Source organism: Haliaeetus leucocephalus, unplaced genomic scaffold (assembly GCF_000737465.1).
Source record: "Haliaeetus leucocephalus isolate CR32 unplaced genomic scaffold, Haliaeetus_leucocephalus-4.0 Scaffold1007, whole genome shotgun sequence".
NCBI lineage: Eukaryota > Metazoa > Chordata > Aves > Accipitriformes > Accipitridae > Haliaeetus > Haliaeetus leucocephalus.
Window position 1 is genome coordinate 3,486,075 of NW_010973443.1, and position 24,867 is coordinate 3,510,941.

The 24,867-nt window shown below is 38.7% G+C and overlaps 1 protein-coding gene across 1 annotated transcript in view; it reads left to right on the forward strand.

Annotated features, from left to right (window-relative positions):
* The first annotated feature begins 1,209 nt into the window (after positions 1-1,209).
* The window catches only part of MYOM1 (myomesin 1), a 68,998-nt gene continuing 45,340 nt past the window's right edge, over positions 1,210-24,867 (forward strand). The window contains exons 1-9 of the mRNA XM_010584853.1: positions 1,210-1,501; positions 5,918-5,926; positions 10,954-11,083; positions 15,287-15,497; positions 17,678-17,835; positions 21,341-21,433; positions 22,352-22,440; positions 22,565-22,627; positions 24,206-24,370. Of these exons, the coding sequence (XP_010583155.1) occupies positions 1,210-1,501; positions 5,918-5,926; positions 10,954-11,083; positions 15,287-15,497; positions 17,678-17,835; positions 21,341-21,433; positions 22,352-22,440; positions 22,565-22,627; positions 24,206-24,370 (1,210 nt within the window). The remainder of the gene's footprint in view (positions 1,502-5,917; positions 5,927-10,953; positions 11,084-15,286; positions 15,498-17,677; positions 17,836-21,340; positions 21,434-22,351; positions 22,441-22,564; positions 22,628-24,205; positions 24,371-24,867) is intronic.

Genomic DNA, 24,867 nt, shown 5'->3' on the forward strand with positions numbered 1-24,867 from the left:
CTTCTTTAAATTCCTCTAAACATTTCTCCACTGTAGCTCATTTCTATTCATAATCATGTACCTTTTCAGGGACAATCCTAGCCATATCCTAGCCTAATCACCAGTGATAAGAGAAAGAAAAGTTATCATAGGGATTAGTAGAGGCAAGCTGCATGTCAAAGAAGAAAGTAAGTTTTAAAAACAGCAAAATAAAACAATAACAAAATAAAGACTGAATTGCCAGCTTAAAAAAAAACCAAGGGAAGTCCTTTCTGCACTCAACCCTCATCACATTCTGAGAGGGGAACTACCTCTCACCTGATCAAATTTCCTACTACAAGCAACTGCAAGACAATCTATTGATGACTGTGCAAAGTAAAACTTAGATGGGGCTATCATCTAGAGGAAGTTTCTTGACAATCTTGAACATGACATTCTGGGTTAAAAAAAAAGGGTCATTTGGACTGAGGAGCATGATATTATTTTACTCATTGCATACAGACTGTATCCCTGATTAAACTGTAAAAGTATGACAAGCCATTTTAAATGGATCTCTGGTATCACACACAAAATAATCACTGTAATGTATGTTTACAGAAAAAAGTGACATCCTTTTCAATCTTAATGTTTTTAATTCACTGTTAAAATATTAAATGGAATATTAAATTCAATATGAAAATTGGATTACAAAAATGAATGAAATGTTAATATATTTTTATTTCATCTTATATAGCCTTGTTGGAATTGCTTATGCCTTTTAAAATAATTTATTACTTTATTGTCTCTTTTGTAATTTAACAAAAATATTTACACAATCTCTGAAGAAGCTGAGCACATAACATTTCATTAGTTCGCAATAATGAGTGGAGAAGTTGAGCACGTGAAACTTGAATAGTTTGCAGTAACAGGGAGACCAACTACAAATGAATGGACACAATAGTGCAAGGTTTTCTGGTCATGATGAATGACATATGAGTGTCTTGAAACTTAAATACAAACCTATCTTAAAGTCTAAAACACATCATAAAAAGATAACCCTAAATTCATTGCATTTGATGTTTGAAGTTTTAAGTTCTGTGTTAGTTTGTATGAAGTTGTGTATTATTTGCATGCTAACTCAGAAGTTTCTTTGACAATATCTTTATGTTTGATCTGTTCTTTTTCAGACACTGTCCTATTTAATTACATTCAGAAACGTGCAGTAAAAAACAAAATTAGAAGACACGCATGATGTCTTTACCTTTCTACCAAAGACACCATGAGCACTATGACCGTGCATACCGCCATAAAGCGCTGCAGTCCACTGTAAGCCAGTACCAAAAAGAAGCAAAGAGCAAATCTGCTGTCTATGCTCAGGGATCTACAGCTTATGCTAGGGGCTCTGCAGCCTATCGCCATGCGTCTGCAGCAGACTTCAGCCTTGACTCTTCAGCAGCATATAGTCATGGCTCTTCAGCCCATGACCTTGAGTCGGCAGCCTACAGCTATGGATCTACAGCCTATGATTATTCTGCTGCACAAAGTAAAAGATCTGCTGCCTACAGTCTTGACTCTGAATCCCTCAGCAAGAGCTCAGCTGCCTACAGCCATGGATCTGAATCCATCAATAAACTGGCTGCAGCCTACAGGCTGGGATCTGCAGCCTACAGTCTTGGGTAAGTAAATCTGTCTTTGAAATAATATTCTGAAACAAAATTGTCCAACCACCTCCCATTGAAATCAATGGCAAAACTCTCCTCCTCTTCCACAGAAATTGCCTCTTTAACTTGGTGTTAATGTATTTACCAGGCTTGGTGTTTTCCTTTGGCTTTGGCAATGGGAAGGACTGTGGTCAGCTTAGTTTGATGGACTAATTCATGTGTGATGCTTAGATTGGCATAAGAAGAGCACTGGCAATGCTGATGTGGCTGAATGATGACATATTCATGCTCCAAACTGGTTAGGCTTGAGCCACCTCTCCTTCCAAGTTTTTTAGCCATATTAGTACAGTTGAATTTAATATGCAGTGTTGAGATAGCTTTTGGTTTGAGGCTGGCTCTTGTCTGGTCAGGTTGGAGCAGTAAAAGAACTTAGGGCTGTTCATGCAAGTTTGAGCTGACATGTTCATATATCATTAAACAATTCTTCTTTGGCCTAATGGTTTCACTTTTATGCTGAGTGATTCAAGAAATTGAAATTTTCACTCTGTGTATTGGTTGAGGCATACTATTTCCAAAGAAGGAATACCCTGAAGTGTTCATCTTCCACTAGAAGAGCAGCTATGCTTAGCTACCTTTTTTTTTTAAGATAATAAATATTGCTCAAGCACTTATATTAGCAGAATATTTTAGATATAGCCTCACATTATTTGTATGCACCTCAGATTTACAGAAATTAGGGGAGTATTAAAGTAAGATTAGAGCAGCTGTTAGCAATAGAGGAAATGATCAACAAATGATAGCCCAAAACATCTGCTCACTGTTATATTAATATAAAATTTAGGGTGTTATTAGCAGAACTGATCAAGATTTGCCCATCAGAAAATTTAAATTTTGAAAACTTAATATCCTCCAAGGATTGTGGATAAAGATGGAATTTTGGCCAAAACCACTGAGGGAAAGACTACCTGTACTGCAGTAAACTATGCCTTGCAATTATAGCCTTCACTTGGCTTTCAGGAAGGTCAGGGTCAAGTCTTTATTTGCCAGGGTCTGTTCAGGAATTTGAACCTCAGGCTATTAGAGCCCAGATGAATGACTTGACTACTTGACTGTCTTGGGCTAGGTAATATCCAGTCTTTGCTGTTGAAACAATTTCACTTGTGCAAATAATTAACCACTCAGTGGAGCAGCAAGAAACTCATTTATAATCTGCTGATAAAGGGAAGCAAACTGAAGATGTTGGGACTGAGGGTTATGTTTCCAGAGAGAGTTGGGAAGGGGAAGATATCCCAAATTTCTGCAATGATGCAGCTGTGCCTACACACTGTTGCTGACCCTAACCCAAAGCCTCCTTCTTTTCATAGAAAATGTTCCCATAAGAAATGGGAACAGCACTTGAAGTTGCAAAAAATTACTGTAAAAAAAGGTGCTTCCAAGTCCCAGTAATAAACACTTCAGTGACTCTGGTTTGTCAGATGAGTTTCTTCTGAAACCTGTATATTCTTACCAAGAAGAACTCTAGTGTCAGACAAGTAATATTAAAGGAAATGGAATTGCTTAATTAGAAGAAAACTTAAAACATTTCCAGGTTTCCTGAGGTTTTGTTCGAGATAATAGCTTTTGGTTTAAAATAGTATATTTGGTGAGACATCCAAGCTACTCTGTAGTACAAAAGTTGCCAACAGATTGATATACTATCCTGGTAATCAGAGATAAGAATGTCTCACCTGTAACTTCTTTTTTTCACTGATCCTGTCCTTGTCTTGGAGCTTTGACAAATTCAGTGCTGCTATGTAAGACTAGGACTCAGGAGATTAGACCCATGCAATTTAAATCTCTCTTGCACAAAACTTAATTAATACATGAGAGAATATGGTTCTGAATGATAATCTCAATATTTAACCTAATTTTATGTTTAATGTGGCCTCAACATTGGTATTTATTTGGGTTTTGCAGCCAATTTTGCTGCAAGTTGCAAGAGATAAAGTAGAACAAGTAATGCGACTATACGGTTAAATGTAGTGCTAATTTGAAGTAATTCTTTCCAAGTTTGTACTGTCTTCCCCAGATAGCCCAAAACACTTCAAGGGATAATGTGGAGACAAAAAGTGTTACTAAAATAAATTGGGCAAATCAAAGAATTTCTGTTTTTATCTCTATGAAATGAATGGTGTAGCAAAAAAAAAAAAAAAAGGAGACGAGTCTTCAAACTCAATTTTCAAAAAGTAGAAAGGGCCGTGAATTGAAATGCTGTACCTAAATGACCTACAACAGTGGTGGTTGCTTGAAACCTGAACGGACACATGAATCCAAATCCAGATAAAATCCTTTGGATAACAATTGGTTATTGCATATTACTGGATTTTAATATCAAATATACATTTATGTATAATGGATATAGTTTTGTGGATAAACCCCATTAAGCCCAAGAGGAAAAGTATACTGTTCAAACACTAAGCTTTTATTCAGGTCACTTCTTATTTTTATCTAAAGTAGCTTCTGCTAAACTTTACTATACTTGCAGAATTTATGTCTCATCCCTTTCTGTAGCCACTCTAAGGAAGAGTGTTCATAAAGCAACAGTGTTGACATGCAGTTAGTGCTACGTGAGGAATTCATCACAGGAAAACAGTGGAGAAGGACTAGGGACTAGGTAACCTGCAAGACCTTGATCTGAACCCAATTCTTTGACCTTGAAGCTTCACTTGAGTGGAAAACATGCCCAGAGCATGGACGTAGACAGCTTAAAGGAGCTGCAGCTTGCCTTTTCATGAGGACAAAAAAGTCTCCGTTTGCAAGTGGGCTGTCCCTTCCCACATTTCAAGTCTTCTTCACACCATGACAGCTTGAAGAAGTAAAAGGAGAGAACTGAAAACTGGCAAAACCAAGAGAAAGTAAGGAAGCTTGCAGCTTTGCTGGTTACAGTTTGCCAAAGCTGCAAAATCTGGGGTTGCTAAAAGAAAGCAAGTCTAAAGGTTGCCACTTCACACCTAGCCCTCTCTACCAGCTCTCAGGGCCATCTCTGGCCGTATGCTGCTCCTTCAGCCTTGGCAGAGCCAGGAGGAGCAGGGTGTGCTGCCTCCACAGGGGATCCGGCAGGGTCTGTACAGGTGAGGGGTGGCAGCTCTCTCCCAAAAGCTGTTGTTGTGGCCACCCATCCTCTTCCCTGTCTCATCCTCAGGGGCTGCCAGCGTGGGCAGGCTGGCTCCTGTGGGAGACCCTTCTTCCCACAGCAGCGTTCCATCCTCCATGTGCTTCTGAGAAGCTTTGAGTCAGGTCTGCCAAAGCTGCTTATAGCACTACAGGCCTGTCAAACAGGACTGCTGGATTTTTTACCTTTTACCCTTTTACCTCTTTTTTTTGGAAGCTCAGTCATTTACTTTTGCTCAAACTTTCACTGCTTTTCCAAGTGTTATTTTCCTGGCCAGCAGCATCAGATAATCTCATTGTGTCACAGACAGGTTATCTGCCACCAAATGGGCCAGAGACTTGCTTAGAGAGAAAACAGAAGTTACTGGTGTGGCTCAGGTATTTGCATATATTTTGCAGGTCAAATAAAATAGCAAAGAAGACATGGCATAATTCAGGTGAACCAAGCAGAGGACAGATGCCTTACTAACTTGCAATTAATTAGGCTGCCAGACAGTAAGAGTGAATGCTCTTCTAAGCAATATTGTAACCACGATCAGGACAGGGCTGAGTAAGCAATACACTTCAAGAAACATGAGAAGACCATGATCCTGGCACTGCTCATCTTTTGGTTTATTATAGGTTAAGAGTTAAGAAGGTGGCTTCCAAACATCATAGCCAAGCATGGAAATTGTTTTAATGAGACCTGCTATGTGGAAACAATTCCCCTTTAAAAAAATTTGTTGTGGAAGCTGTGTTAGGGAATACTGTGATTATTGCCAGCAATATTGCCTGGGCCTGTGACAAGTCTGTCAGCAACTTAAAATGAATACACTCACCAGAGAGCACCTCTCATCTTTAGATGCTGGCTTTAAAGACCTCTTTTCTGAAAATCCTTTTTTTCTTTTTTCTTTCCTGTAATTGGGTTTGCCAATCCACTGTCTCCTCTTTACGGTGAGTAAATTCAAACACTGCATATTAGGAAAGAAGCAGCTGCTAGAAAGAGAGCCTGAAAATGCCTCTTGGCTATGGAGCTCCACTGGCAGGTACAGCTGGGTACAGCCATTGTGTATACCAAATGCATCTCTTTCTGCTGTCGTAATAAAGTGAGAGAGACGTGATGAAAGCATGCTAAAGACAAAATACATGATTTTCTAGAGGTGTAAAAGAGCTTACAGGTGGCTTTTCATGCAGGGGTGGAATAACTAAAGAATGAGGTGTTGTGGTCCACTCCTGGAACACATTCTACATCCACTGGGCACAGACTGTCTTTGTGCAGGGTGGGGAATCTGTCCCTTCAGGCACAGAAACACGGGCAATGCCAACATATTGAAGTATATTTCTATCTGAGAATAAGACATCAAAACAAAACCTCTGTTTGAGAGTTTCAGGGGCCCTGCATGGTGGTGGGGTCTTTAGTTCCTCTGTTGAGCTAGAGGGAAAAGCTAATAGTGTCTATCTGTTTTTTTACATCTCTACAGGACAATGCTTGTGCCTTTAGGATTTTTACAGTCACCCAACTCCCAATCCAGTGACTGTACTGAGAAACTAGGAAAATGCTGTTATTGATATTTTAACATGCTGAAAACCATCAAGAAATGAGGACAGTAGACTTGGGTCACCAACCTTGATAAGGCGGTACATAGTATCTGACCTGGAAAAAAACATACATACACTAGCTGGGCATATCAAGTGAGGCTGCAAGCTGTTAAAAGGTCATGGTACTGTTCCTCCCTGTGAAACTAGAGAGCACTGATACCCTGCTCCTTCTCCTCTGGGGAGATTCTGTTCCACATATCAGGCAAAAGGTTGGAACATTTTAAAATAAAGGGCAAGATTTTAGAATCTGGTTCAAGACAGCAGAGTCCTCCTTTGGGCTACCTAAATAATGGTTGTAGGCAGGGTTTGGGTTTTGTGTTGCACAGGAAGAAATACTAATAACAAAAAAAGGAAAACAGGGAAATAAACCCAATGATAGAAATAGTAATCAATTTGTTTTCCCATGCAAAGACCTCCATTTGAATATGCATTTCTACTAGCCTTCATATAGCTTTGCCTGAATGGAGGCAAATGATAAGAGGATTTGGAAAAGAGAAACATTTTCTGCTGCTTCAAATTTATTCATCTCAGCTCTTGGTTTATGCAGTGCAATTCTAAAAAAGATTTTGGAGTGACTCTGGATACCTCTCTTAAAACACCAGTTGGATGCTCTCATGTGGTCATGAAGCAATTAGGAATTTAGGAACAGCTGTGAGAGAAAGTGAAAATAAAACAGAAAGCATATTGTGTCAGCATGTTAATCCAAGGTATGCTTGTAGCTGAAATACTAGGTGCAGTTCTGATCATCTCATCTCAAAAAGTACAGTCTGAAAGTAGAAAAGGGCCAGATATCAGCAAGGAGGGTAGTGAGATGCATGGAATACCTTCTGTCTGGAGAAGGTAAGATACTGGGGCTCTTACCTTGGGAAGGAGGCAAACGTGGGCATGTAACGTTAATGTATAAAATAGTGAAAGATGTGCAGAGAGTGAACAAGGAACGCTTTTTCACACGGAGTGGCATGTAAGCACAAAAGAGACTATAAAGTGGCAGATTAAAACAGGTTCAAAAGAAAGTGCCACATTCATATATAAATAAATTGTAAGTTCACTGCTACAGCCAGGATGCAGCCTCTGGCTCAGGATGTCCCTAGGCTTTGCTTGAAACCAAAAGGATTTATCAAGGGAGGTATTTCTCTACGTAAACTGTCTTTTTACGTGCTCTTGACCATTGCTGGAACAGAAAACTGGTCTAAAAGCACCAGTGGCAATATTCAATGAAACACTTCTCGCCAGGGCCTTGCTTTGCCCAGGTCAAGTTTCTGGAAGAGCAAATGACTGAAGCAAATTGGTCAGAGCATTGTGTTAGCAATCTGAGAATGGCAGACAATTACAGGATCCACATGGATCCATTATTCAGCTCACAGTTATCATCTGTGCTTTTGATAGCTGAGTGCTATCAAAGTATTGGGACCCAACCCTTGCTCTCAGAAGACAGCACAGCAACTGTCACTGCAGCTGTCCCTTCCAGAGAAAGAAGAAGAGAGGAAAAGGCATCTAGAAAGGTGCTTTTCTGGTCCTGAGTACATACACACGAGGGCCGACCAAAGGATGCAATGACATGAAGGATCCAGGAGTAGTAATCCAGAAAATCCAGTGGTTGCAGCAGAATGTGCCGCAATTGAGAGACATGCGATTTAGAGAAGTCAGAAGGGAGTGGGAATCAGCTGTGATTGTATGGTATTTTTATCCTAGTCATCATACCTCAATAAAAGTCCCAGTTCCATCCCTGTTTCTCAGGCTCTGTTGTGATGGAGATCTCTGGCATTAATTTGAAGGAGTTGGGGGATATTTTCATAAAGCCAGGTGTGGAAGGCAGAAAAAATGAAAGTGAGATATTCAACTTCAAACACTTGGAGTGTTTGATTAAAAAAACAACCATCAAACAAACAGAACCTACAGCAATTTATTCTTTCATTTTCAAATAATTTTAGAGAGTTATAAGTGAAAGAGGAAAAAACCCAAACACATAGGAAAGACATCAACAAAAGGCCTAGCAGAGAGTGATGGGAACTGCTATGTACGCTCCCCATTAATTCCCTGCATGAGTGTGTAATCTGCACCTTAACTGAAAACTAAACTGATAGGACAGCCAAGTTCTCCTTTAGGAATAAAGAGCTAGTCTGGATTTAACAGTGCTGAAAATGCCTGGGCTGAAATTTTCCACACATTTAATCTACTTCTATGAAAATAGAAACTTCTTGACATTTAAACTGAAGTTCAAATCATACTCTGATTCTTCTCGATGTAGAAACAACCACGAATCAAGTGGCCTTATAAAGGATTCAGCCTAAAGCCCCTAGGAAATCTGATGGCAGTCAGAGTCAAAATCCCAGATTTGTCCCATTTTAAAACAGGACAGGAATAAAAGTCACCTGCTAAGTAAAGAACTGCAGCTCCTTACAGACTATAGTTCAGTTATGAAAAATAATGAAAATACTTTGCTGTTGATGTTTCTTATCACTTATTTGATGACGAGTTCTCCCAATGTGTTTGTGGCTGGCCATAGTGACTGTACCACATCATTGCCCAGCCCAGGAGTGAGGCCATTGCGTACCCTGTTTCACCCTGTCTCTTCCTTTTTATTTTACTCTGCCTGGACTGTTCCCAAGTGTTTTCTGCTTGGATTTCTGTCCCTAAAGCTGGATCCACCTCTCTTGGACTCCCTCCCTGGCTGCCTTGGGCAGCACCTGGCATCAGACCCCAGAGCAGACAGCATCTCACTCAGTCTCTTCCTTGGCTGACCCAGTGGTGCCTGACGTGGTAAACCCTTGGCCCCACTCCTACAGCGTGTGCCACAACCCCTCTCTGTCTGTGCTTTTGTTTGCATGGAAACCAGGATACAGTGGGAGGAGGAAGGAAGGAGAACTGGTGCACGATTGTTTTTACCCCCTGTACCAAGGGCAGTGGTGCTGTAGGCTCAGTGATGGCGGCTATAAAGTGGGCACCCAGGAAGAACAGAGGCGAGGGCTGCCTCACTGTGATGCCGGATGAGCCAAACACAGTCAAGTCTGATGAGATGGGCACTAAGCAGAAAGGAAGGGACACTCTTATGGATGGTGCTTGGAGTGGCAGGGCAAAGAGATGAGGGCTGGAAAGCAGATGTGGGACAGGATGTGAATTCAGGCAAGGAATTAGATGGAGAAGGAGAAGAGATGACAGTAGGAAAGCCATTAAGAGAGCTAGAGAACAGAAGACTTTTAACAGGCGTTGGGTAGAGAGAGAACTCAGTCTGAGCAAAGGGACGGGCACAAAGAAACGAAGGAAGGGAAGATGGGAGAATGAAGCTGGACCCATATGTTCTCACACACACAGTTTCACATGGATAGACTATTAACACATATTTTGGAAGTTTAGCACTCTTCCTGGTATGACTTGTGTTGGTGGCACCTCTGGAGCTTGGTACTTTTGCAGGGCTGCAGCCTAAGGGAAACATGACCCCAAGTATGTATCTGTAATCTTACATTATACATGTGTAACATTCTCAGGGGCCCAGTGCTAGCATGAGTTTTGATTATATGTGTACAGCACACTGCGTAGGGACGCCAGTGTAAGCTACCCAGGGTATGGGAAACAGGTTAGCTGTGTTAGTGGTACATGTCTGGGCTAACGAGCCTTGCTGAGAAACCGCGTGCCCTAATTCTACTCCTGTACCTGTGCACATAAGCAGTAAGCTTATGCTAGACAAATCTCCAGACCAGAAGCAGACTCACATATGATGTCCCTTGGCGATGTTGAGACAGAGATGAAGAGACAGTTTGGGGATTTATAAAAGGCTGACAGCTAATTAGGATATTCCATAGATCTGGGAGTTAGAGATGTGTTGCATTGGCAAAGGAGGATGGAGGTATTTGGAGATTTGTTAACACAGTTTGTAACTGTGTTAAAAATTAACCCAAAATGACTGCCACAATATGCTTCACACTCTTCAGAATCCCTCCCAGGATGGTGGGGAGGGGAAACCTTGCCTTCTGTTTGCTTTTCTTTCTTTCCACTCATTCTCCATTTATCTGCGCTATGTTAAATAGTGTTAATTTCACTCAACTCTCCTCTTTCAATGGATTGGGGTGGTATGGGAGAGCAGTGGGAATGGCAACACTGGTTACTGAGCAATATGCTGCCCTACAATTTCTGTAGAGAGACTTAAATGCATTATTACTTTGAATATATCTGCACACCAATATTTTGGTTGGGGACCAGACAATTTCAGGACTGTAAATTTTGGAAAAATAGAGGTCATGAGTTCAGATACAATCTCCAGAATTACTCAGTGATCTCAGTGACTTCAGGATCTACCGAAACTGAGTATACAAACTGTCCAAGTCCCAAATCAAGAAACTAATAAATGTGTATTACTATCAGTTATATTGTTTCTTTATTTAGATTTAATATCAAGGGGCATCAGTCTTATATTTGTAATGATGAGTTTGTCAAAAGTGCATTTAGTTATGTGTTTAATAACTCTGAAGCCATAGCTATTAAAAATGATATTTCCTTGCTTATCAGACAAGACAGCAAAAATTTTCAGTACTTTAGTCTTATTTTGGAGTGTTTCTTAACAGCTTTTTTTCCTGAATTTACCAATATTGTTTTTATTTCAGACTGAAAGATTCCAATTTAATGATTGAAGATCAATCGTATAAGATGAGTCCCAAAGCAAAGAGAGCAAAACAGAATTTGGTATCTGAAGACAAAGAGAATGAAGCCATAGACTACTCAGTGCCCATATTCACAGGACGGTATGTTCATTTTCCTTTTATTTGGTATCTTGTTTCTGATATTTTATTAACAAATTGTAAAATAACAAATCCATTAATCTTTTTTTACACTCATGGATCTCAAGGTGATTGTTTGCACTTCACATGAGTGATAAAAAGACAAAGAGAAGTCAACTGACTGGCAGAAAATCAGACATTGATCATCCAGAGTCAGAAGAAATGAACCTAGGTGTCTGGACTTTGTTTTGAACACATGGCCAGGGCCACTTTCTATGAAATTAAGATATAATTATAACCCTGCTTATTGGGAACTGGACAAGCATGTTGTCCACATTATTTAGCTAATTCTTTTGGTTTGAAGACTTGTTCTGTAATTCAATGTCTCTTACCAAGCATTAAACATAGAAACAATGAAACGATGTGCTAATGTTTTGTCCTGGCACAGGGAAAACCTGGAATGAAACCAAATACTTTCTCAAATCCATCATAATGATTCATGCTGATCTCACATATTGATGGTATTTATTGCATGGTTACTACTGATGTAATATATCTTACTGCAGCAGTGTCCTCAGCAAAGCTGAATGTGAACTTTATGTGGAAGCCAGAACCAACATGAGCAAGGAGGCTCCCCTGCCCTTTTCAGGGTATGGCATACTGATTTTATTAGGAGTCTCTGGCAGTTCAAGCATAGTCACTTGTTCAGATTAATACATATGGGGGTGTGGTGTGGAAAACTGGTTCCTGATTGGAGGCCAGGAGAAAAATTTCTTGCCCACCTGCAGTTGAACAGAAACCTTCCTTCACCTTGTCTGTCTTCTGCAGCACAGCATTTTTCATGGGACACTTCCAAGCTGTTTCTGGGAGGCAGTGCTTTTCTGTCTATGGCTTAATCAACAACCAATGTCTGCATTGTGTCTAAACTTGTGCTTTTATGTGAAACTGAGTTCCACCTTGACAGTGGGAGATGTTATTTCTTTGGCCTTTTGATCATTTTTGATGCTTTTGTGATGAGACCAACAGTTTGGGGTTTTATTAATTCCCTCCCACTATCCCGGAGTAATTTTTTTCTCACCCCTTGTACATTTCTGTGTCAGATTCACTGCTTTTTTGATCCAACCAACTTTCAGAAGCACACACTATTGCCTTTTTAAACCATTGCTTTGGAGTTTCAGCTGTGTCTTCTGTGATAGAAATACATACATATGTCTCACACAAGACTCACAGTGACATATTTTCAAGGCTTCTCACTACCTTTGCATCTCACCTAGTGTTTCTGCTTATGTAGCAGTAGATTTGCAGCTCACCATCATCTCTCTCCCATGCCCTCAAGCACAAATATCCTCCCTTTTTAATGTGTCTTGAGTCTACAAAAGTAAGATTTATAGTGTTGTTCAATAGTTGAAAATCTTGACTGATGGCTAGTACTGCCGGATGATGATCTTTTAGTCCGTTTACAGGCCCCTGTGATCTTAATACATCATGTTAACATCTTAAAAAATCTTAACAAATCATCTTTTTTTATTTTACTTTTTTTGGTAAAATGCATACAGTAATATCTAACTCAGTGTGATGGTGTGTTGCTTCATTTATTTGTGTCTGTGCAATGCTTTGGGATCCTACGTTAAAAAATACTGTGGGATTCTTACATCATTGTTACTATTCTTCTTCTTACTGTTGTTGGTATCAATCTTACTTTTTGCACATGGCAACTCAGGAAGTTGTGTGCATTTTTGTGCCACTGAAATGACCCAAACAGTTTGGGTTTTTAAGTAGTTAAAAAATATAAAAAGGACATATGATGATTGTTAGGGTGCCCAACTCAACATGGCATGAAAGGGTTGGGGTATCTGTTTCAGGCTTTTTTTTGTTGGCATGATGTTCATGACCACATGCCAAGACTGTGGAAGTTGCATGCCACATTCCTGTCAGATATTTATTTTTGTTTGAAAGATAACAGCTGAAGCCCATTGAACCATGTGCATGTTATATGTCATTCCCAAAATCCCCTGTGAAATTGATGTGTTGTTTCCCATGGGCAGATAGCTTTTACAAAGAATAGTTATTTAGAAAGGTCAGGTCTCTGTGGGTTCATTGGAGCTGTTGCCCGTGCTGCTGGATGACCTTCAGCGCCTTGTCACCATTTCCATTATTTGGTTCTATTTTGGAGCCCTCAGGTTCTGCTGTAAAAAACTCTCTTGCTCAGATTATTCGCTTCACAACTGTTCTTCTTGAACATTTAGCCTAATTCTTGCAAGATAAAATTAAGGACAGCCAGCCAGTATTCTAGATAATAAAACACTAGAGCTTTGTTTAATGCCACAGGTGCTAAAGATACTGGATGTGCCTCGTTGAACTACTTGCAACCACTGATAAGCCTACGCCAAAGGACTGCAGATGGCAGATACCCTTTAAATAATATTTTGTGTGTGCCATTTGGGGTTTGATCCTGTTGTTTCTGTTTGAAAAGTCTCAGCCTGAGACTTGACTGCAGAATCAATTCTTAAATGGTACTGTGTGCTCTTTCTGATGCATTCATCATTTCAGGGAACATGTTTCTCTTTGATCTGGGAAGATTATAACAGGAAGAAATGATTAGCAAATCTAAATATTTAATACTGTTGATCAAAAACATCTAGGGACCACTACTGCAGATGAGTAGGCTGAGTCCTATATTAGTCTGAGGATATTCATCAGCTCCCAGAAGATGCTTTATGCCTTGAGGAGCAGGTCCATACTGTGAAGTTGCTGAGATGTTCACTACTGTAATTAAGGAGGAAATAATGTCAGCTTGCCTTTGAAGGAAAATGCCACTTATTCATTTAAACTGAAGGTAGCTAGCTACATTCATATTCATTAAACTGAGTTTTCAAAATTGTATTTAGAAAACTCTGCCATATATCTGCAGCTTCAGATGGTATTTGTGGGAGGAGCTAATGTGCCTAAGTGAAGGGAATCAATCATCCCACTGATACTTTTAATCATCATCCTGTTAAAGCAGCCTGAAACACAGAAGGTTCAAGGCAGAGTTTGAACGCATGAGGGAGGTCAAAGCTCTATGCTGTTAAGTAAGTTTTTTAGTCTTTTAGGCAATTTTTATGTGTAAGTAAGTTTACAGCACATACCACTGCTTGGTTGTCTTGCACCTCACCAAACTCACTTCATAGCCCAAATATAAGGGGCTGGACAGTTAATTATGGGCTTGAATCCAAATTTTCTTGACTGTTGAGGTGTGCTATCAAATGCATAATATTAGCAATCTTAAAGAAAACAGAAAAAAAATCATTCTTCCTAATCTTTTTGCTTTGTAGCAGCAGTAAGCTTTTTATGATAAAATAGTGAGGCTGTGTTTGAGTGCGTTCTGGAAATAAAGAGGCTGCTCTCTCTACAGTGCTTGCAAGATGGCACTTAACAAGAACTTAAACAGAACCTCTTTTCAGTGTGCCTTCTAATGTTACCCGAAAGTAACTAAACTCAGCAGAAAGATATTAATGCTTCTTCTTAAGTCAAGGAACTCTCATTGCATATGCACTATTATAGCAGCTATAATGTCCTGACAGTGGCAAAACAATATGGCTCCAATGATACTTCCACATGTGCATATGGAAACAAGATTGGACCCATTGAAAGTAACTGTTCTTTGCATCTCTCCTCTGTAGAAAGCCTGAGGAGGATGCTTCAAGAAAATCCTTAATCATCTTCTTGAAAACATTTGGAAGAACAGTCACCCTACAGACATTACAGGATTGACTTTTCTATGAATAAAGAGAACTTTTTGTGATGAACAGTATTGTGGGTTTTTTGTATAAATCACAAATGAGGACATTGTTATACAGCTACAATTATCTCCTACTCCCTTGGTAGTGTTATTATGAATGCTGCAGACATATGTCAATAACTGAAGATCTGTGGGTATGCCTTACGCTAATCTTTATAGCAATGGAGATATAAAGCCACAGCAGGGTAATGGTTAAACTGAAAATGTGTATGGCATAGTTATACTGAGAGGCACTGAAAACGGCCATGACTTTAGGCAGTGAAATACTCAGTCATCCTGCAGTACCCTTCCAATGTTTCTGCTTTGAATACATACGAGACTGTAATAGCAGGAATATGTTATGAAGGAGTGTTGGCCACTGTAGCTGGCTAATTTGATAAAAAGTATAAATGGAATATGTTCTCAGCATTTTCCAATGGGATTCTGCTTTTTAAAAATTCTTTCAGAGAAGTGAGTATCAGTGGGATCACAGACACAGAAGAAAAAAGAATTAAAGAAAGTGCTGCATATGTTGCCAAGAGGAACCTTTTTGCCACAGATGAAGGAGTTAGTGTCAGCAAGGTGGCCAAGTCAGCATCTGAAGAGGAACATCGTGAAAAAAAATCAAGGAAAGTAGCGATCCGGGAGTCTGCTGAACGCGTGGCCCTGAAGAAAACGGTAAAAGAGTAGAAATGAACGCCTAGACTGTAAACGGCACGGGTCTTTTTGTTTCGCGTTTGCAAAGTGCCTAGCAAAACAGAGCCTGTATTTACACCATGGGCAATCACAATAATGGTAGTAAAAACCCAAAGTGTTTTCAATGGAAATATTTTCAATGACTTAAAGTCTTGTTATCTTGGTGTCAGGTGGATAAGAAAAGAGGTGCTGTGCCTGAGGTAGGCCCCAGGAACACTCCTGTTGTGCTGGGAGAAAGGGACAGAGGACGAGGCTGGAGAACACTCTTTGGTCATGCCCACACCAACTTAACATTGAGTTGCTGGAGCATGTCCAGAGAAAGGCAATCAAGTTGGTGAGGGACCTGGAGCATAAGTCTTCTGAGGAGCAGCTGAGGGAGCTGGGGCTGTTTAGTCTGGAGAAAAGGAGGCTGAGGGGAGACCTTATTGCTCTCTACAACTACCTGAAGGGGGGTTGTAGTGAGGTGGGCGCTGGTCTCTTTTGTCAGGTGGCTGGTGATAGGATGAGAGGAAATGGCCTCAAGTTGTGGCAAAGGAGATTTAGGTTGGATAATAGGAAAAATTTCTTTACTGAGAGTGTTGTCAGACATTGGAACAGGCTGGCCAGGGAAGTGGTTGACTCACCATCCCTGGAGGTATTCAAAAAGCATGTAGACAAGGTACTCTAGAACATGGTTTAGTGGGCATGGATGATGGTTGTACTCGATGATCTTGAATGTCTTTTCCAACCTAAATGTTTCTATGATTCTATGATCCTTCACCTGGATGATGAGGCAGTTGCTGGGCAGAGAAGAAAGGAACCAATATATGTAACTTGCCAATAAGAAGGTGATGGGATAATTTCTGGAGTTTTATGGCCTGGGAACAAGCTTTCCCAAAGTGTTTACCCCAGAGTTTTAATCACAGGGTGTAAATTAGGGAAGGAATTGCCAAGGACATCTGGAACTGAATCTCTAATTGTGGGTCGCTTTGATATTATTGTGCAACCTCTTAAGAAACAATACCCAGAGAGTAGTTAACAAATATGTTATGACCAGACTGGCAGAATATATCAAGTGCAAATGTGTTTCATTTAGCAAATTTATTAATGTTTTGAGCAGAAGAATTGGCGATATGTTTATAAAATATCCTCATGACATGATGTTGAAAAGGATGTAAACACTTTGAAGGACAAGGTAAAAATTCAAAATCATCTCAAAAATTGAGAAACAGTGAAGGTGAAATTTGATAACAGCTAATGGAAATTATGACACACAGAAGGAAAAGAAGTAAATGAGGAATGCCTGGCTAGGTAGAAGTACCTGAGTATCTGGGAGTTATAACAGGTCACAAATTTAATGTCAGTCAATGTAATACCAGTCATTGTTGTACAAAAACAAATGCCATTCTAGAGTGTGTTAACAAAAGTATTGTCATTAAAACATAGGGGGGCAATTATTTAATTGTCCGTGAGACTGTTGGACCTCTGATAATGAGTGGTTACTGTTTTATGAATGTTGAGGACAAGTAGAACCTGTCCAAAAATGAGAAACAACAATTTTAAGGAAAATTGGTATTGTGCAGTTTATAAAAGACTGAGAGGATTATGAAAGCTGTCTTCTTTCAATAACTTTAATACAGGGGCCTCTAATTCTCCATATGTGTGCAAATAAATAGTTTAGTTTGCAGAAAGCAAGATTTATAGTATATTAGGAATTTTTTTCCAGCTTTGTGGATAGCCAAGCAGTTGAAACAGTTACCCTAGGAGGATGAAAGAAGCCATCAGCAGGAAAGGTTTAAAAGCAGGTCTGTCAGACATGGTCTAGGCATACATGATCTTGCATTAGAGCAAAAGTACAGAAGACATCTGAATTTCAGACCTATTTCACTTTTCACTCTGTATTAAAAAAAAAGTTAAATGTGACAAATTATTTTACATAGAATAGTTTTAAGGAAAAAAAAACCCCAGTAAAATAAAATCTAGCTACTTTGGAAGGAGAACTTCTTGAAGATTAAAAATTTGTTTTCTGTGTCCAGGTGAGATAAAAACATTAAGTATGTCTGTCTAGATTCTTAAATAAAAATTGTATATCTTTTTACTGCTCTTAAAAAATTTCCCTTTTTGCATATTAATGATTTGCACTTATAACTGCTGGAGTTTATAATCAAGTGTTTCTTTTCCAGCTAGAAGACACTCAGGCATTCCACAAAAAGTTGAATCAAGATAAACTTTTACATGCTCCTGAGTTTATTATCGAGCCTCGTTCCCACACTGTCTGGGAAAAGCAAAATGTCAAATTTCATTGTTCTGTGGCTGGCTGGCCAGCACCCCGTGTTACATGGTAAGTTTGTACCTCTAGCACTGAAGGTCACCACATAATCAACAGCTGAAGTCATCTCAGTGAATGTGGTATTTTTTCTGGAAAGACACAAGTTCAATTAAAAAAATCAGGTACAGAGACCTGTCAAACACCTTTCAAGTCACCTTGTACAAAACGAAAGCAAAATATTAAAAGACAAAATAATACTTTGTGTAACAACAATAGGAGTACATAGGGGTTTTTTTTTTCATAGAGACATCCAATACATTCTTTCTGTCTGCTGATGAAGGAAAGATAGCAGTTTCATTTACCATCAGTACTATCCTTAAAATAATATTTTCCAAATACTTCTGTTTAGTCTACAAATGCCATTCATGTCCCTGAAGCATTAAAGCATGCTTTGGTTAAGAACTAGCTGCTTAGCTGCTAAGCAGTTATAGTACTGAATCTCCATGAAACTGAAATTTCATGGTGCAGGGTGTTCACAGCAGACACGTCATAATTATTTGAAGTCAAAGACTGCAGACAGATCCAGGACCATCCAAATCTTCTGAAAGCTTTGGAGTCTATTGGAAACTTTCTATTCACTTGAATCGTCTTTGGACTAAATCTTTACTGTAAGAACTCCAAAATATACTCTTAGTCATAGCTGAAGGTCTAATTTGACTCTTGCATTAAAGTTTACTCTGACTGGAATTTAATTTAGCTTAATTAACAGTGACTTGGGAAGTTATACTGTCTCACCATCTATAGAGCTGATCTTTCTTATCTGTTTCATGCTACACAGATATCATAAAATTGTTAAGGTGATAGGTAATAACTTTTTTCAAACATAAAATGAGATTTGATGCTCATTATTTAATTTAAAAGATTATTCTAGAATGTGTATATAAAATGTATGTATGTGTTTATAAAATGAACAAAGAATAAGCCTGTGTTCATCTCTAAGGACTAATTAGGAGTAAGTCCTATGGAGATTCTATTTGTGGAGACAACAGAAAACATCTGCTATATAATGATGTTAAGTAATACTCACATTTTGCAATTTACTACTTGAATTGCTTAATGGACACTGTGTTTATTTAGGTCTTAAAAACCTTAACCTTGGGGCTTGATAAAACGTGCAACTAAGAGGTACATTAATAGGCTAGAGCTGATGCCCATGAAGTCATTTGATCTCTCTCTGTAGACTATGACAACCAATAGCCAGGCTCTGCATGGACACATTTTTTCTGCCATGTAAGGGTTGCGAGTGCCCTGTTCTGAAATTCCTCCTAGAGAGGATTCCAGACAAACCCTTCAGGTCTGGTCTCAGCTGGACACCAGCAATGATCAGCTTTGCTCATGGCTGTAATCCATCTCTGTAACCTGAATCCTAACCAAGAACGCAAAAGCTGAGCCATTTTCACCTTATCCTAGAAACCTGACATGGTTAAACCAAGCCTTCACCTGTCTGCCTTTGCTCTCACCGTAAACCAGCCTGTCATCTAAGCGCTAAATGTGGATGGTGGAAATTAATACAGCATTTTACCGTACATCTGAATTCCAAAGGGATTGCAGTTCGCCACAGGCTGCTAATGGAAAAAAAGTGTTCACAGCCATTTCAGCAAGTGTCTTTGCTCTGAGATACAGAACAGTGCTGACCTGGATCTGTCAGCTTTCATTCAGCATTTCTAACAAAATGTCAGTCGTGTATTCCAAATAGTCATGCTTTGTATAAGCAATGAAGACTTTTTCATGCTGTGCCTGAAAAGTTGTAAAGCTTCATGAACTTTCTCTAAAGAAAACCTTACTGTCTGATGCAGCTGTTCTGACTTCCTTGGAAAAAACATATGGAAAAGCCAGGACATTTGAAACCAGTAGCAGAAAGCATAAACTATCAGGGCATAATGACAGTGGGAGGTTGCAGTCCAACATTAGCTAATGACTTGGCTGTTCTGGAATTTGTGTTTCCAAAAATAACAAGTGGTTCTTCTAACACGAGCCCTATTCTTTCCATTGATGAACATATATAAGCGAAAATTAAATCAATTATTTTTTACTAACCTGATAATGAAGACAAAAGAAGTGAAAGTCATCTCGCTGCTAGCATGACTCAGTTAAAGCTTGTTTCTGCACAGCACCACATGCTACCAAACACCTTCGCTGCCAACAGGATCCAAGGGTTGCCCTGTCTTACTGGACCCATGTATTATTCTTTGCTGTAAGTCAGGATAATGCAGTAGGAGACCTGTAATGAGGTCAAGCACCTCTGCAACTGTTTGAAGTCCAGAATAGAGAGTATTGCTCTGCATTGAGTCCCTTTTCATAGACATCTTGCTGACAGGAAGATCAGGATGAAAAGCATTAGGGTTTATGATCTCCACTCACATTGGCACTTGGAAAAATCCCAGTGTGTTACTGTGCCCAAATATTTGTAGCCAGGGAAATACTCTTTATTCCACAACACTTTTTCAGATTTATTGTGGATAGAGCTTCATCTTGAGACATATTAAACTAATACTAGTCTTGGTAAAAAATAAAATAAAATAAAATAAAATAAAATTGCTCATTACTGACTTGTTTGGTGAAGTGGGCAAGCCACTGATACTAGACCAGTTTCCTGACTGAAAAACATGAGAGATTTAAAATTTAAAATCTGAAATGAAGAAACAAAGCTCTTTGGCTGGATATCTGTTATGACTTATGAAGACAAAGGTTTATTTAAGCTACATCAGAGTAAGAGATGAAGATACTTTTATCTATTATAATTTATATTTCCACTTCTCTCTGTGAGTCTCAAGCTGTTTATATAAATTCTGAAATTAGCAGTGCCAGCTCACTACTGATCAGTACTGGTTCATTCCTTCAAATTACTAACTGGGAATTTTGAACAGTAAACTTTTCCTACCTGAAGATATACCTGTACCAGAAAACATTCATACTGTACCTGTAAAGGCAGATAAGTTTTTGGTAGCACAGCTTTTGCCAGATCCCTTGCACTTTACCAGCAAGACAATTTTTCTTTACCAGTCTAACCCTGTTGGGGCTTCTGTCAACTTAGCTATGCAAGTTAAAAAAAGTTAACTTTCTACCTGAAATTTTTGTGAATATGCAGGTTTTAAAAGTAGATCAAATATGCAAACCAAACAAAATGTGTATGATACCTAGTAGGTAAGGACACTACAGAATTTTCATTGTTTGCAATTCACAAAACTCTGAGATGTTGCTCATGTGACTCCTCCATTCCTTTACAAGTAGTAACATGAAGTTCATGGTTATATAAACTGGTTCTCATCCCATTCAAGACTATTTGGTCCTTTTAATTAGAAAATAAAATTCAGCTGGGGTGGGTCAAAGAGAAAGAGAGAGAGGTTAAGCTTCCAAAAATATGTAATGTCTTCCCAGGAATTTACTACGGTTTATCTAGGAGAAACATGCAGAAATGGATGTTCTATTTCAAACATCAAGCATATATACTTGACCTTTTAAAGTATATAATTATACACTTCCATTTGTGACATACTGTTTCTTTGTTTTTCCATAGGTACAAAAACAACGTGCCCATCAGTGTACAGACTCACCCTGACAAGTATATCATTGAAAGTCGATATGGGCTGCACTCACTGGAGATTAGCGTGTAAGGGAACACTAGATAATCCAACAAATAGCTTAAGCTGAAATGTTGCTATAGATTGAGACCTGCAAAATGTGAACATATCTCTTGGGGATGTAAGAGATACCAAGTTTGTACAGCTGAGGTGAATGCTGTCTACTAAATGTTGAAGCAATTCTGGTTTTCCTCAGTAGAGGATACACAATTTACCTAAGTGAGTAATTTATCTGGATTATTATTCTATTTGCGGCTGAGTCAGAAACATGTGGGACATTTGTGATTACTTTTTCCATTTGTCTGCTACATGAGTACAGTTAAATATGAGAAAAATCTAGTTCAGGGTAAAAATATGTGAGTTAACTGTTTTTCAAATACAGCAAAGTTCCTGATTCTTACTGAAATGAGGAACAGAACTGAGATGTCCTCAGTTATACACAAGAAAGATCTTTAACAGTACTCATCCTCCAAATGGGAAATTTTTGCAGTCACTTAGCATTAAAAAACATTGAAAACATGAGACCTAATCACCTAATTTGACAATCAGCAATGATCTAGATTTGACAGTTTAGATACTGGTAGTGTTCTTTGAAAATATTTTATGATACCTACCACTTCTACAGCTTCCATGCTAGGCATCTCTCCATAGGAGACAGTAAACTAGAGATAACTTAAATGTTATCAGACAGTTTTTTCCTGCTTCTGCTGTATTCTCAATTTCAAATCTGTAAGTGATATTTGAAAAGAGACATTTATTTCAAACACTGGATTTTTAACATTGAGAAAAACTTAATGGCTACAATCAGTTCAGTGTGTCTGTCTCCCAAGCTTTTAATTCTTTATAGGTTTTACCCAGATTTCTGAGGTTTCTTTAATCTAAAACATAGGAGAGGCTATGCCAAGGAGTAAATGGGTGCCCTTGTCTAATCATTTCTATCATTTTAGATGTGATTTTGATGACACTGCTCAGTATCGGGCCTCTGCTATGAATGTTAAAGGAGAAATTTCGGCTTATGCTTCCCTTGTGGTAAAGAGTAGGTTTGCGAAATATTTCCTTTTTTTTTTTTTTTGTTAAGATGCACATTACCAATTTTGTTTTTGTGGCTCAGAGAGCCTTTACTTCTTGGTGATAGTGACTGGAGTTCTTTTTCTGTCTAGGGTACAAAGGAGAAATTGATGCAAGCCTTTTGCATGCTGGAGCTGTTTCCATGCCTCTGGGCTGTAAGTTGCAATACATGTTTGTCTGACACATCATCCATTTACAGTTGTGACATCATGACAAATGACTAAGCAGAATATTTTGTAACATTTTTTAAAAAGGAAGCACGTCTGATTTACAAAGGTACTGAGCTGTACAATTTCACCTATAGGTGAAAATGGCATTGCCTTCTACGTCTATGGCTATTTGCTTATGTAAGAAACACCCTTTTAATATTGCACTTTGCTGTGGAATAAAATCTGTCAGAGAGAGACACTTCATCATCATATGTAAAAAATGGCCTGGAAAAAAAGCTAGGGGGTGCATGTGCATAAGAAGAGTAGTTGACTTTTGACTTAATCGTTCTTGCCTGCTGCTATGCAATTCCATTCATTGCAAAAATGTGTAGAAAAGATCAAATAGCCAGAACCCAGTTTGAATATTTTGGATATATTAAGGTAAAAATTGTAATTTGTTTTACCTGAGAACGTCACATTTTGAAGTGATTTATGGTATTGCATAGATACTACCATGATGTTAAGACAATCCCCCCATGTATGCTGTGTGGGTGAAGTGCCCTAGGGGCCCTGTGTGTGGAAGGCTCAACAGATGAGACTTGGGGACATCTTTTTTATAGTAGCAGCACAAATAGAATCAGAGATATGCTGCAAAAGCATACTAGCTGGCATTTATATGCCTAAGCTCTGAAGTAATAGAAACAAGATTATGTACCACATTACAAAATGCAAGGCTGCACATTTCCAATATAGTTTGGGATTTATCTCTTGGTTATAGGAAAGGAAGACGATGATCTGCATATATTCATTGATCACAGGAAGACTGTGAGCTACCAGTGTAGGGCAGTTGTGGAAAAGGAAAATGTGACTCTATGTTTTATCAGCTGAGCTGGTTTCAAAAGAAACATGGAAGTCCCTGTGCCATGTATGTCCAGTACAGGTGTAAGGCACTTAGGATATTCTGTCTGGAATACTGCACAACCTGGGTCACACAGCATCAGAAAAGATAAATTCAGGAGCAAGTACAGAAACAGGCTACCTGAATGCCTGGGGGAATGGAGAGCTCATTTTATATTAAGAGCCTCCCCAAAAGGCTTATTTAGCTTATAAATATGAAGGCTGAGTGGACACATGACTGCCCTGAGGTGAAGTAAGGAGTTAAAACAGGGAAAGAGAAGAACCATATAAGCTAAAGATCAGCTTGACCTGAACAAATCACTAATTATAAATAGAAGTCTTTTTAAGTTGTAAAACAAACCTTATGATAAAAGGATTAAACGCTGGATCTGAAATTTGGAAATTCTGGAATGAAATTCTGCAGGAGCCTCTCCCTGATAAAATGAACTAGCTGTAAGAACTAGAGTTGCATGAATAAAGAAATAGTTGCTTCTCTGTGATAGTAAGGGCTTGGATTATTTAACACAGCAATTACCTCTGAAGATGATGTCTGAATACATGTTGTTCCTATTTATACCTTTAACTTTGTCTGAGATTGTATTCATAATCACTGGGTACTTTTGCTTCCTACTCCTGTTTCAAAAGGAAAGAAAAAGTAAACAGCCAGGTTTTTTTTCCCTTATACAGTTGGCATTACTCCTCATGGATATGCTTCCAGGTTTGAAATCAGCTTTGTTGACAAGTTTGATGTAGCCTTTGGGAGAGAAGGAGAGACAATGAGTCTGGGCTGCACAGTTGTCATCAGTCCTGATATCAAGCGCTTCAAACCAGACATCGAATGGTACAGGAATGGTGAGAAAGTTTGACAAGAAAAAAAATAAACTTCTTTCATGTAAATCTTTATTTATTTCAGCATATGTGAACATTATGATTTGGTCATCACTTTCTCAGATTTCTAAAAAGTAGTATTTTCTCTTTTTCAGTTAAAAGTTTTTAAAAATTTAGCATTTCAACGTGGAACCACAGTTAGAAAACTGACAAAGCACTGTGAAAATGTCTTCTAGGGATTTTTTCTTTCTTAAAAAAAAATTAAATTAGAAGCATTTTGATCAGCTTCAACATCCGTGTGGCCCATCTACATAGCCTACATAGCTTTTACTATTTATTTATATGCCAAGACATTTCTTAAGTAGTTGCACAAATGTGTTGTGCAACAGCGATAAAAAAGCTGTTGCTGTCAGAATTTACACTTTGAAAATGAAGACAAAATTGGCATAAGAGCAAAATTAGCTGTAATTTATGGTTGTGTTCAAAGACAAAAAAATGCATAATAAGAATGGTCTCTTGTG